Source organism: Triturus cristatus, chromosome 10, assembly GCF_964204655.1.
Source record: "Triturus cristatus chromosome 10, aTriCri1.1, whole genome shotgun sequence".
NCBI lineage: Eukaryota > Metazoa > Chordata > Amphibia > Caudata > Salamandridae > Triturus > Triturus cristatus.
In genome coordinates, this window is record NC_140593.1 from 895,793,177 (window position 1) to 895,808,304 (window position 15,128).

The 15,128-nt window shown below is 49.4% G+C and overlaps 1 protein-coding gene across 4 annotated transcripts in view; it reads right to left on the reverse strand.

Annotated features, from left to right (window-relative positions):
- SMARCC1 (SWI/SNF related BAF chromatin remodeling complex subunit C1) overlaps positions 1 to 15,128 on the reverse strand; it is a 958,790-nt gene that overhangs the window by 311,873 nt on the left and 631,789 nt on the right. For all 4 annotated transcript variants that reach the window (XM_085628643.1, XM_085628641.1, XM_085628642.1 and 1 more), the window contains exon 23: positions 1,188 to 1,302. In XM_085628643.1, coding sequence (XP_085484769.1) covers positions 1,188 to 1,302 — 115 coding nt within the window. The remainder of the gene's footprint in view (positions 1 to 1,187; positions 1,303 to 15,128) is intronic.

Sequence of the window (15,128 nt, forward strand, 5' to 3'; positions counted from 1 at the left end):
AAGGTGGGGTGTGTGAAGCAGTGTCTATGGTCTTGCCTAGGCCCGGAGGCGAAGGCGTGACCGAAGCCTTTTTGGGTGTCGGCGCGGGTGTGGGTATATTACTCATGACCCTCTGCGCCGGGGTGATGTCCTCTACATCTGAGTCGTCGGCATCGGAAGCACTGACTAGGTCCTCTTCGGTGCGCTGCTGTCCCGGATCTTCGACGTCGTCTCAGAAGATGTCGACTGGAACGGAGGTCGAGGAGTGTGCCATGTTTCGTCTGGCTCTTCGGTCCCGAATAGTCTTTTTCGATCTGAAAGACTTGCAGGCCGGACAGTCTCGAGCCTCGTGTTCAGGGGAGAGGCAGAGGTTGCACACCTCATGAAGATCGGTGTGTGGGAATTTGGACCCACATCGAGGGCACTTCTTGAATGGAGTTCTTTCCATCAGCTGGGACCGGAGCTTGGGTAGGCACGAAGGCCGCCGTCGACGACTGGAACCAAAGATTTGTCGAAGAGAAGGTGATTGAGGAGATCGCGATCGAAACAATACCGCGATGTGAGTGAGGATTCTGCTTCGATCGTCGAACTGGTAATGTTCGGAACCGGAGCGCGAAGATTACATCCGAGCCCGATGGCGGAAAAAAACAATCTGAGGATGGAGCCGAAGCCCATGCGCAATACGATCCAAAGGAGGAGTCACCGACCTCGTGACTTCCAAAGACTTTCCAAGAGGAAAAACAAACTGCAAACATCCGGGCCCAACACCAGATGGCGATCTATGCAAAAGTGTGTAATCTGCAGCTCATATGCCTCAAACATAATATTTCTATATACAAACAAATTGGTCTGAGTTCAGTCTTTGAGTGTGTGACACCATTTGCTGCCTGAGTGTGTACAACAAATGCTCAACACTACCCTCTGATAGAGCCTTACTGCTCACCCACACTACCACAAATGGAGAGTAATTTGCTATCTACTTTTATCTCTGCCTACCTTTGGGGTTCCACTGGACCCTGTGCACACTATACCTCATGTTGCTATAGTATATACAGAGCCAGCTTCCTACACCTGGTGCTCGCTCCAAACCTGGAATTACAATGCAGAACAAAAAGTTCAACCATCAACTCACATTCATGCTTTGATTTAACTGATCTAATGAAACTTTTTTTTCTGGTCAATGAATGCTCATAAAATAGTTTCAGTACCTGTTTTGCTTTCAGAGACTTCTCCCTCTTCCTTCTCTGTGTTGTTTTCATTTGCTCCTTCCATTGCTCTTTCAGCGCAATCCATTTGGGTATCTCTTTCGCCTTTAATTTCAGTCTGTGAAATAGGAAAATGTGTTAAACTTTGAATTATTTAATAAAATGCCAGATAATTACTATCGCTATTGAACAAGTTACTTACCTTCATTATCAATCTTTCTGGTGACTACTGCTAGGTAACGTTGTGCAGTTCTCCACCATCCCACTCTAAGACGAGTGGAGCAGCATATACAAGCTCCACTCATGCACACTGACGTAAGTTGCTTTTGTAGGCTGTTAACGCCCTCAGAGGCAGAGCCCCTCGGCAGACTGGAATGACCAGTGTATAGCTCTCTAAAGTGAGACTCTTAGATGGAAATAGTCCAGTTCACAGAACGGCACAGCAGAAGGGCCGGTGAGAAAGCTGTGGTTAAATACAGTATACACCAGTAGGATCATTAACAAAAGATAGTAACTTGGTCTTTTGATGGATACTTCTAACTGCAGATTACTCATCTTGTGAATACCACAGCAGTACCTTCAAGGATGGTGGATCTGTATATTGGCTCAGACCAAAAAGTCGTGCAGGACCGAGAGAGCAAAATGTCCCTCTCAACAGACCGGATTGTCAAGGCAGTATTGTTTCATAAACGTGTTAACAGACGCCCACATAGCTGCCTGACAAATGTTCAGGACAGGCATACTGCATGACAATGCAGTGGTAGCAGCTTTGGCCCAGGTGTAATGATCCCATTGTCCTTTTGTGGGCTGTTGCTAAGCCACAATTTATAGCACATCTTTATGCAGAGAATAATTTAGAAGACTGTCCGTTTGTCACACTGCCTTGCACTTCTTTGTGCCAAAAAACCCCACAAATAACTGATTGTCCTCTGGTTCAAGTGATATAAAAGCTTACTGTCCTCTTAAGATCCAAACAATTAAGTCTCTCTTCCTTCTTAGATGGATGAAGTGAAGCTAAGAAGAAGGCGTGATAGCCTGCCAGACATAAAATAGACGGACCATCTGTGGTAGAAAGGAAGTTCAGGTCCCCAACACCAACTTAACCTCGGTAAAACATCATCTGAGGTGTGTTGACAAAAGGAGCCTGCAGCTCGTTCACATGTCTAGCTAATGATAAGTGATGAGAAGGACGATATTCAACATCAGAAGTCTCAATGCGACACTGTGAAGAGGCTCAAAAGGGGTTCCCACATCAAAAAAGTGAGGGCTAATTCCCATTGTGGCATCACAAAGGGTTTCAGAGGAAATAAAAGTTTCAAACCTTAAAACAAATCTTATCTAAACATGGGATTTAAAGAGGGCTAATCTGGCAAATACAAAAAAGCCAAAACAGTGCCAAAAGAAAGTCATTGCTGGGCCAGAGACAGAACAAATAGCAAAACATCAGACATCATTGCTTGAAATGGGTCAATTTGTTATGTGCCGCACCAATTTACTAATTTGTTCAAACCACTGGCATACACTAATTTTGTAAAAGGATGCCTCACTGCGAAGATGACATCAATAACCTGAAGGGGAAGGTCGAAGGAGGTCAACTGCAACGGCTCAATGTCCAAGCATAGAGATACAAATTATGCAAGCACAGGTGCAGTACCCTGCCCTAATGCTGTTAAAGAAAATGCATCAGAAGCAGCATTTTGATCGGATTAGACTTACTCAAATGAAAACGTTGTAGGTACCACATTCTCCTGGACCAATCTTGTGCCACTAGGATGACTTGGGCACGGTCGTCCAGACCTTCATAGCTCAGGGCAGGAGAGGTACTCTCTAGAAGGCATAAAAGAGTCTCGAACTCCATTCCAATTGGAAGGAAGAACAAGCTTTCCAGTGACTACTCTATCTAACCGCAGATTACTCACCTTGTTCCCCAGGTGCCAAACTTTAAAGCAGTATTTTTCCGAGAAGCTAGGTGGCGTTGTACAGGTATCCGCGGTCCCACTCTGTGACGAGTGGAGCAGCATATGTAAGCTCCTCACCAGCACGCTGATATAAGTTGCTTCCGTAGGCTGTTCAGACCCTCAGAGGCAAAGCCCCTGGGCAGACTGGAATGACCAGTGTGTGGATCTCTAAAGTAAGATGCTTTTAGATTGAAGGAGTCCAGTTCATAAAATGGCACAGCAGAAGGGCTGGTGAGAAATCTGTGGTTAAATACAGTATCCACCAGTGGGATCATTACCAAAAGATATTAACTTGGTCTTTTGATGGATACTTCTACAGGGAACATTTTGCCGATCCAGTCTGGTCCTAGGGAAAATTCAAAAGTAACTAGAAGTTTTTGCCGTCACAAGGTAGGTGACTCCTCCTTAGGACGATAGTGTGCATGGGCATCGACTCCATCTCCAGATTGTTTTGCCATGGAGGGTTACGATGGAGTTAGTAAGAAATAGAAAAGGATGTTCATGTGTAATGTATCTAAGTAAGATAGTACTGGAACAGATAGAGGTATTCGGGGAGGCGGGTGGGCGTATACGAATCTACACCTCTACATGTCAAGAACAGATGCATACTGGTAAGTAGCATTTTCCGTTCGAGGCATATGAGCTGTAGATCGTATACTTGTGCATAGACTATACAGCAGTTACCTCCTTAGCGGTGGCTACCTGTATCTGTTGCAGTGGTTTGAAAAAGTGTTAATACAGCCTGGCCCACACTAGCTTGTTGTTTTGCTTGCATGTCTACACAACAGTGTTTTGTGAGCGTGTGTGGTGTAGACCAAGTTGCTGCGTTGCATTTGTCATCTAGGGGAATGTTCCTTAAGAATGCCATAGATGCCCCTAGTTTACATGTGGAGTGAGCCCTAGGGGTAATGGTTAAGGTGCGTTTGGCTTTAGCATAGCATATTTGGATGCGTTTAACAATCCACCTTGCAATCCCTGTTTTTGAGATAGGATTGCCTTTATGAGGTGGGGTGAAAGCCACAAAAAGTTGCTTAGTGGGGGGCGTGGCTTGCAGACAAAGACGATGGCCACAGCCTAGTGCGGCTCTGGTGTCTAACGCCCGATCCCGCAATTATCCTGGCACAGATCCTGGCTGAAACCGGCAAAATATCCTCGGCGGCATCCCCTGGGTGACGAAGGCACCAGCCGGGATAGACACACGCCTGGCAGTGGACGTGGTGGCAAAGAGCCGCGCGACAACGTGTGTGCGGCCTGCAGAAGGGAGCGGAGCCGGGGCCTCGGGTGGCGGCCGGCCGGCCCTGGAGAGCCTGGGAGGGCATGGCTTCAACCTGATAGCCTTGGACTACGGACGCTGGAGGCGAGAATATCGTGGCCGCCGTAGCTGCGAGGTAGAGCGAACTCGAGCTGGGCACACCGCGACGCTCTGAAGGACCCGCACGGCGCTTAGGGGGGGGTCCCGCATTGTCCGGTGCCACATCCAGCGTGGAGGCGGGGCTCTGGCCGGGTGGCTGGGGGCTTGGCGTTGGTGTCCCGTACGAGGGAGGACGGCGGCCGCTGCCGCCTAGGCGCTGTACCTCGGCGCTCCGGGGTGTCCTTGCCCCCCCCCCTCCCCTCTCCCCCCTCTCTCGGAACTGGAGACCTGCTTGGGGCGGACTGGAAGCACAGAGTGTGCCGTGGGAGCGGAGAACTGGCGTACTTGTATGGCGGCACCTTCACCATTTGCGGGAACCCCGGAGGGGTGCTGGGATTTCCCCGGAGCTTTGGCGAGCCTCTGACACGGTGGCCTATGAAAGAAATACAGCGGGCTGGTGTACGGGGCGCTTGGAGGAGCCTGCGCTGGCCTCAACGGTGGCGACTGGGCAGCGAGGGTCCCGGCTGCAGATCGGAACGCAGCTGGGGACCTGAGGTGAGCCTCGGATACTCTGGGACAGCGGCGGGACACCGGTGAAACCGACAAGCCGCACGTGGACGATCCCATGGCAGGCGGCGGCGACCGCTGGTTCCCTGCTGCGCCTCCCCCTCTCCTGACGGCCCGGACCGGTAGGGGGACATACCACCCGCATTGGCCACTATGGGAGGTAAGGGGCACCGTGGGGGGCTGCACGCCAAACTCGAGAAATTTGCATATCAGAAGGACCAGGTGGGCTCCCCCCCCCCCCGACAAGCCTAAGGAAATCACCCTCCAGGATGTCATGGCCACGCTGACTCAGATGCAGGTCTCGATAGGGACGATCACGACAGACATAACGTTGTTGAGAGCCGATGTCGCTAAAATGAGTACGAGACTGTCGGAGGTGGAAACGGCAGTGGCGACCCTTACCAGCGATGCAGCGGATTGTAAAAAGAAGATACAGACACTGGAACTGGTCCAAAAGCAGCTGCTGGAAAAGCTTGATGATCAGGAAGGAAGGTCCAGAATGAACAATGTACGCGTCGTGGGTGTGCCGGAGAGCGAACGGGGGCCAACGTTGGACCTTTTCATAGAAAAACTTATCACGGACAAGCTGCAGCCACGTGGCCTATCAAAATTTTTCTCCGTGGAAATGGCGCATCGGGTGCCCGGAGGAAGGTCTAAACCGGGGGCTCACCCGCGACCGATCCTGGCACGTATATTTAACTTCCAAGATAGGGGCGCAATCCTGCAGGCGGCGCGTACCGCCCCCCCGCTGAAAGTGGACAATTGTACGGTAACCCTGTATCCGGATTATACCCGCGATCCCAGCCCACTCTGCACCCGCCAAGCCTGGCCGGTGCCGGAGTGAACTAAACCCACGAGGACGACCCCACGGCGACTGTGACCCCGAGTCCGGCACCCAAGGACCCCCCTCGACTATCCTGAAGAAGCCTGCAGCCTCAGAACAGAGTGCCAACCCAACCGCGATCAACAAGAGGGTAAGATTTCCGACATCAAAAGGCACCCCTGCACCCGGCGCCCCACGGCCCTCTGTGCCCAATCCCGGGGTACCTACCTATCTTCCAACTACCCAACTTACCCCTCGAAGTGGTGGTGGCACCTGAAGAGTCCTCGTCCCCGAGCCTGCAGTCTTTTTCCAAACCAGAGATTTCCCATAGAAATCAATTGAGCGCCCGACGGCTCAAAAGCACCCTGCACCCAGCCGCCCTGGCAGTGAAAACTCTACTCTAACCTACTTCCCCACTTGCCCTGAGTAAGTGACCAGGAGCCCAGCTCCCACAGCCGCGTGGCTTGCCCGACAGCAGCCACCAACCCAGGCCCCCCTATCCCTCATAGGATAACATTGGGCCTAACTCTCTCTGCACCCGGCCGTCCTGAAACCGCTGAGGGTGAACTGACTGTACCTACCTGACACTGGGGGACCCCTGAGTCTATGCCCAGAATTTCAACTCTGCCAGTCGAGTACTTACCCTTAAACCGCTAACTTCATTTTCCTCATAGGGTAACATTGACTGGCTTTTTCTTGATAATTCTTCTAAGTGTGGACTTTTCAAAACTCAAAATATTCACCAAAAATCAGCCGAGTACCAAAAACGAATTTACTCACCTGCTCTTAGGTGAGCTCCCAGTGCTGGATCCTGGTGCCCAGCACTGACTCTGAAAAGTACCCACAACTATACTTACCTTTAACTCATTTTTCTTCCATAGGAAACCATTGACTGTTTTTCTGTAAAATTTCTTCTAAGTGTTGATTTCTGCAATTTCTAAATATTCATCAAAAATCGTATAACATCGGAAAACGTAATTACTTACCTGTTTTGGATAAAGGTCCCAGTACTGAGTCTAGACACCCAGTACTGGATTACAAAAGTAACGATAACCTACTGTACCTGTAACCTACATTTCCTTCCATAGGGAATCATTGATTGTTTGCTCTGAAATATTTTCGAAGTGCTAACTTTTGAAATAGCTAAATATTAGTTAAAAATCATTACAGTACCAAAGTCGACTTTCAACAGCGGATTCTGAGAACTGACCCAGGACTGGATCTAGGATCCAAGCCTGGAATTACAAAAGTAATCTAAAAAGTAATCTGTTGCATATAATTTTAATTTATCATTGAGCTCAATGTATTATGTTTAGAAATAGAGTTGCCTACTGCAACTACTTGTAACTGTTTACTAAAAAGTCTATTGCATATACAAAAGTATTTTTATGAAACATTTCCTGTCGAGAAAGTATATTTTAATTCCAAGTGTTGGTTCTAAAATAAAACAAGCATATATTTTTTATATACAAACCATTGGCCTAGAGTTCAGTTATTGAGTGTGTGGACCTATTTGCTGACTGAGTGTGTACAACAAATGCTTTACACTGTCCTCTGATACTGCCTTACTGCTCGACCAGGCTACCACTTTGGAGAGTAAGGTTATATCTAACTTTAACCTCTGTTAAACCCTTGGGGTCTGTGGACTCTGTACACCCTGTACCTATTTAGGAACAGTATATACAGAGCCACTTTCTCACACTCAATAACTGGTTTCTCGCATTGACCCACAAGTGGTGGAGGGAAAGGGCGACGGGCAGGGAGCAGCTCCTCCCCCATACGCAAGTACCAAGTTATGGGACCTAAGCACTCTGCTAAGTTGGGGTGGCGGGTAGTTCAAAATCCGCTGGGCAGGGAGGCAGGGAGGGGGGTGGAGGGACGGGGGCAAAACGGGGAAGTTGTTTTATGTTTTGTTTTTGGTATGGAGACTACACATTGGCGATTGATGCAAGCTAAGTCTGTTATAGAACGGAGGATAAGTGTACACTTTAAGCCACTTTCTACTACCCTACATGACAGAAAGAACGCAAATGCTCACCTTAGAGGTAAATACTAGCTCACATGTGGGGAGTACGCAACCGCCCAGCCCCTTGTTCAGAATACTATCCTGGAATGTGAATGGCTTGGGAGATAAAATCAAACGGGGGCTGGTTCTACAATACCTCAAGCGCAGGGGGCCAGCAGTGGCACTCCTGCAGGAAACGCATTTAGTGGGCACGACTACAAAGGCACTGGATAGAGGGGGGTTTAAAATGGTGGTACATTCCGCATTTACGTCAGGTTCCCGTGGGGTGGGCATACTAGTTAATAAGCGATTCCCCCTGATCATTGCTGACTCCCGTAGAGAGGATCATGGTCGTTTTGCGGCGCTGACCTGTCAATGGGAAGGGAAAATTTATAATTTAGTGATGGTGTACGTCCCCCCGACACTCCATCAGGATACTTTCCGGGCGTTGGGAGAGTTTCTGCTGTCGCTACCGTAGGGGGAACTAATCATAGGCGGGGACTTTAATGCGACGATGGATCCGTTAATGGACAGGTCGTCCACCAGAGATCGCGGTAGTGCTACTCCCAAACTGCGTGAATTTACGGAGGCACTTGGCCTCCTAGACACCTGGAGAACCCGCAGTCCGGAGGCAAGGCAATACACATTTCACTCAGGGGTTTATAACAGTCTCTCTCGCATAGATTACATCTTTGCACCGGCAACGGGGTTGAGGGGAATGACGGAAGTCACACATTTGCCTAGGGGCATCTCGGACCACTCTCCAGTTCTCATTACATTTGCAACCTTCGCCCCACAGAGACGTAGGGTATTCCCAATTCACCCTGGATACCTTAAAGTACCCAAAATTAATAAAGCCCTTCTGGTGACAACCAAACAGTACTTCGCAGAAAATAAGGATTCGGTGACAAGCCCAAAGACATTGTGGGAGGCGTACAAAACGGTCCTTCGCTGGCAGGCCATCTCGATGGTGGCTGACCACAAGAAAACCCAACAAATAGCGGTACTCGACCTTGAACAGGGGGTGACTAGGGCAGAGGCTGATCATGCAACGCATACGGATGAAGACACTACACATAGAGTGCTCATGGTGCACCAAGAATATAAGTCCTATCTTTGGGAGGCGGCACGGGCTAGACACGTTACAACGCAGCATACGATCTACGAGCTAGGGGATAAGGCGGGTAGATTGTTAGCCTGGCTGGAGAAAAAGGAACGTGCAGCACGATGGGTGGCACGGATCCAGTTGGAAACGGGCGGCTTCACGTCAGAGCCTCGGCAAATCGCAGAGGCCCTGTCGGCACACTACAAAAAGATTTACACTCCGGAGGCCTCGTCCACCGTCGTGGACAATCTGGAGTTCCTTAGAGACATTGCTATGCCCGCGCTTGCCCCGTCCGGGGTGGCGGCCCTAGAGGCAGACCTGACCGCGGAGGAAATTACACTTGCAATAGCCGCCCTCCGCACTGGGAAGGCACTGGGGCCCAATGGAATTCTGGTGGAATTCTATAAGAAAGCAGCTACTCACATCGTTCCGCATCTATTGGATATGTACACGGATAGTTTAAAGAAAGGGATTCTACCCCGGGATCAGAGACTGGCTACCATAGTGGCCATCCCCAAGCCTAACAAACCACAGCATGAATGCACCTCCTACCGCCCAATCTCACTGCTGAACGCCGAGGCGAAGATTCTTGCAAAGGTCTTGGCGACGAGGCTGCAGCCGCACCTTGCTGCCGTGATACACCCGGATCAATCTGGGTTTATGCCTAATCGTAATACCGCCCTGAACATACGACGGTTGCACGGGGTCCTCGCGCATCGCTCCTCGATAGAAGAGGACGCAGTCATCCTCTCACTAGACGAACGGATGGCATTCGATTTGGTGGAATGGCCATTTCTTTTTGCTGTTCTTCGCCACCTGGGATTTGGCCCCAAGATATGCGCATGGATCCAGCTTCTATATACCAAGCCGCTGGCGCAGGTTGTCGTAAATGGGCATATCTCGAACGCTTTTCCGTTGGGGCGGGGGACGCGACAGGGCTGCCCCCTTTCCCAACTCCTATTTGCGCTGGCACTGGAACCGCTCGCGGCCTGGGTGCGCCAGGACCCGGTTATCCGTGGCCTAAAGTGGACTATGGGATGGGAGGACCGCATCTCTCTGTATGCGGACGATGTCCTACTGTATTTGGCCTCACCGAAGCGCTCGATACGCTGTCTTCTAGACATCTGTGCGTCGTACGGGAGGGTGTCCGGATACATGATAAACTGGGAAAAATCCTATCTGTGTGTACTTCAGAGCTCCCCTCCGCGGCTCCCTAGGGGGTGTGACATTCGGGTGGTAGAGGACGGTTTCAAATACTTAGGAATATATGTGACAGCAGACAGAGCGAAATTTGTTGCCGAAAACCTGACGAAGCCCCTGGTTCGGTTTCGTAGTGACGTTAAACACTGGCGTTCCCTGCCCCTGACGCTGCTGGGCAGGGCTGCCCTCTTTAAAATGATGGCGCTCCCTAGATTGCTCTACCTGCTTCAGAATACACCCTTCCCGGTCGCTTCTGGATACTTTACCGCTATAAACGCAGAAGTGACTAGTCTATTGTGGGAAGATAAGACGCCACGGATAGCGCTCCATAAGCTGACCAGAGGCTGGTACGACGGGGGTATCGCCCTTCCCAATATCAAGATATACTACTGGGCATCTCAACTTATGGTAATAAACCAGTGGCTTCACGTGCCAGGGGATGACCCGGCTTACCGTACGGACCGTCAACTGTTGGGGACTGGGGGGGTTATGGGAGCGCTCTATAATCACACTAAGAAACGCTGCTTAACGGGCCCAACGGCACATACTCTGCGGATATGGTTCGATGCGCAACGTGCTCTTGGTTGGGAGGGGAAGATAACTCAAGCCACACCACTATGGGATGCGAAACAGTTGGGAGGGCTGCGCACCACCAAGGGGTTTCTACAATGGGATTTGATTGGGATATCGAGGGTCGGCAATCTCTGGAAAAAAGGTGACATAGTCCCGTTTGCCCATCTACAAGCAGAATATGACCTGGCAGACAATGAACGATTTTGCTACCTACAAATAAGACACGCACTCCGGGCAGCAGTCCCGCCCGGGACTCGGTTGGCGGAGTCCTCGCCATTGGAGGACAGACTCCTCATGGAGCATCTGACTAAGAGAGCTACGTCCCTGATATACCGGAAAGTGATAAACAACCAGCCAGACCCATTCTCAGCCCTTAAGGCCAAATGGGAGACAGAACTGGGAGAATTTGATGAGACGGATTGGCAGGCGGCGCTTTCCTCCCCTAAGGAGGTGGGGATATCGTCCAAACTGAAGCTGGTACAATTAAAAATCCTACACCGCACGTACTACACCCGCACACTTTTATATAAACTTAAACGGACCGACTCACCGCTCTGTCTCAGGCAGTGTGGTGTGGATGGCAGTCTTTTCCATACCCTCTGGGATTGCCCCGTAATTGCCCAGTACTGGACGGTGATCATGCGCACACTCTCCCAGGTGACAAAAGTTCTGACGCTTCCAGAACCAAGGAGGTGTCTCCTCAATGTGTGGGAGCCTACAGATCTTAGCCGTGTGGCGCAACTCTGGGTGACACTGGGACTCCTGTTGGCAAAGCGCAACATAGCCCAAAGATGGGGTTCTAGGCAGGCCCCTACACCCTCGCCCAATGGTGTAGAGACATGGACACCACAATGATTGTTGAAAAAACAGTGTACATCCATAGAGGCTGCCCCAAAAAGTGGACCCAGGTATGGGGAGGGTGGAATGCATACAGAGGGAATATATGTGACCCCCCGCGTGAGACCTCAGAATCGGAACTGAGTGACTGAGATCATATCGTCTATCCATAAATAGATTATGAGCTGCTATACCACCGCCTGATACAGCGGGAGTCAAATGCTATACCTTGTACCACTAATATGCCAATTTCTTGTAAAGGTGCTTTTTGAATCTATGTGCACAATCAAATGGTCGTCATGCTGATATATTCAATGCCAATGTACGTTGTTTTGTGTTTGAAATTATCAATAAAAATATTTTCAAAAAAAAAAAAGTTGCTTAGTCTTTCTAAAGGATTTTGTTCTTTCAATGTAGTAAAGTATAGCTATTTTTGCGTCTAGCATGTGAAGAGCTTGTTCTGCTACAGAGTCTGGTAGAGAGAAAAACACTGGGAGTTCTACAGACTGGTTAAGGTTTAAAGCAGAGACAACTTTAGGTAGAAATTTTGGGTTAGTCCTAAGAACCACCTTGGTATGATGGATTTGGAGAAATGATTCTTGTATGGTTGATGCCTGGAGCTCACCGACTCTTCTGAGAGAGGTGATCGCAACTAGGAAAGCTACTTTCCATGACAGAAATTGCAATTCGCATTTATGCATAGGTTCAAATGGGGGAGCCATGAGTCTGGTAAGTATCACATTTAGGTTCCATACTGGAGAGGGTGGAACTCAAAGTGGAATTATCCTTTTAAGTCCTACCATGAATGCCTTGATAGCTGGTACCCTTAACAAAGACAAATGTCTGTTTTGGAGATAGGGTGCTATTGCAGCAAGATGTAGTCTAATGGATGTATACGCTAGATTACATTGTTATAGATTTAAAAGGTAACAGATAATGTCTTGAATGGAAGCATCTAGTGGGTTGATTTTGTTATTTGTACAATAAATTACAAATCTTTTCCACTTTGCGACATAGCAAGCTCTAGTGGTAGGACGTCTAGCCTCATTAATGATGTTCAAGCAGTCTGGCGATAAATTAAGGTAGCCAAACTCTAGGACTTCAGGTGCCTGATCGCAAGGTTGAGTTGATTGGGATCTGGATGCCTTATCTCTCCAAGGTTGAGTGAGAGGCTTTTGATGAGGAACTACTGATAGTTCCAAGAGGGTTGTGAACCATGGTTGTCGGGCCCATGTTGGAGCAACCAGGATCATTGTGAGGGAATGCTGTTTGAGTTTCCGAACCACTACTGGAATGAGTGGAAGAGGCGGAAAGGCGTAAGCAAATTTGCCTGACCAGTTCATCCATAGCGCATTGCCTTTGGACAATGGGTGTGGATAGCTGGATGCGAAGCTTGGCCATTTTGGTGTGTGGCGAACAAGTCTATTTCTGGGTGGCCACACATTTGAAAGAATGGAAGCAGAACTTGAGGATGAAGTTCCCATTCGTGGATCTACTGTTTTCGGCGACTGAGTAGATCCGCAATTTGATTGTGTACTCCTGGGAAATGTTCTGCAAGGCGATATAAGTTTTGAGGAATGGCCCATCTCTCTTCCTTTTTTATGTTTACAAATGACTATTATAGGTTACAAAACTAAAGGGGCTCAGGGCCTTTTCTAGTTTATGTTAACTTTACATTGCTATTTTAATGAACAGGGGACTCACATCTCGACAATAAAGAATGATTCAAGCCTGTGGCTTTGTTGTATTCCGCTTTAGGTGTCCGTATATAGGTTTTCATGATACATGCCCTTATATAGGCACAATTTGCATTGCCCTTATATAGGCATAAGATCCCAGACCTTATTTAGGCATTAGCCATGCTATCCAAATACAGGCATGGTCGTACAAGTTACTTACCTTCGGTAACGATGTATCTGGTAGAGACGATTCTAGCCGCAGATTCCTTAATGTAGAATTATTCCCAGGTGTGAGACTGGATCCGGAAAACTTTTTGTCACAGCATCTCTGTGCGCCGGGGGGCGGCACCGCGTGACTCCGCCATGACATTGTCCGCGGACGTGACATCAGCGAGGTCACATAAGTCCCACCCTGGCGCGCTGACGTCAGTTTTCTTCGGAGAACTTTTCCGCGCAACAACGCGGAGCCACACAAACAAAACTGTAAGAGTATGGGAACAGTGTGCGAAAAAAGCAGTTAAACAGAAAGGGAAGTAGCGAATGGTGAAGAACAGCACGATGAGGGACAGTGCCAAGCACTGTGGTACTGAAAGTAATGGAAGGGAAAGAGCAGAGCACCGCTCTGAGAAGCAACCCTGCAAAGTGAAGGCGATATCCCCCCTGGAGACAGAAAAAAATTTGAAAAATTTTGGGGCAGACGACAAAGTCTGCAACCACAATCTATAACAGTGAAGGGAAACTAGTCCAGAACAGATGAGTAACGACAAATCACCCCAAGACAACACCATCATGGAGTGTCATATCCCCTGTAAAGAGTTAAAGGCTGAGGCACAGCCAAGAGACCCCAACCTAGAGGACTGCAGAGGAGTCAGAAACCCCAAGCAATGAAAAAAGGGAGAAGATTATGAGCAGGCCCCACACTGGAATAACCAGGGTGTAGGGACGCAGAAGTACACATGAACCTACCGTCCAATTACCAGGAAGGAAGGAAAGGGACAAATAAACAGAACAAAGCATCCTTCCAGGGAGGAAGTGAAAGAGGGTACCGGCAGAAGACAAAGCCACCCAGAGGGAGGCAATAGCAGAAGACCAAGCTGAAGGGTCCTCGCAGAACGGGGAGGAAGGGCGGGCGTGAAGGAACCTGCGGCTAAAATCGTCTCTACCAGATACATCGTTACAGAAGGTAAGTAACTTGTACATCTGATAGAGACTACTAGCCGCAAATTCCTTAACGTGGAATAGATACCCTAGCCATACCAAGAGGGGAGGAGGGTCTGCGAGAGAACCTCACCAGCTTGGAAGAACACAGGGCCCCAAAAGGGGATGTGTCATGGGGATAGGAAGGACGGCCCAACCCCACGAAGCAAAAGTAAGCAAAAACAAGGAGAAGGGAAGGCCAGAATACCACAAGCCTACCTGGGAGGCAAAGGGCATCTGCCAGAAAACCCGGAGGGACAGACGGCACCAAGCGAGCACTAAAGGTAGAAAAGAGGCACCTGCAAAATACAAGGAGAAAAAGTGAAACTGAGGCAGAGCCCGCCTCAAGAGAACACACACAGTAAAGGGGACAGCTGAACGGGTATCAGCCCCGAAGCAGGGGGCAAGGCAGGAATGGCCCCACAGCCGATAAGCGCAAACGTGTTTAGGAAGACACAGTTGCGCAAAGCTCCAGCAAAGCAAGGGAAAGGAGCACACGCCGAGGCCCACGGAGGTGGACCATAACCACCAGGCGTGCGCAGCAGGCAGCTGGGAAATACTATGAAGTAGTGTGCCCAGAACAAGCCGAGCGCAATACGAAGACAAAGGCAAGGGAACCCCAGAACAAGCCCCAGAGAAGGACCGTCCC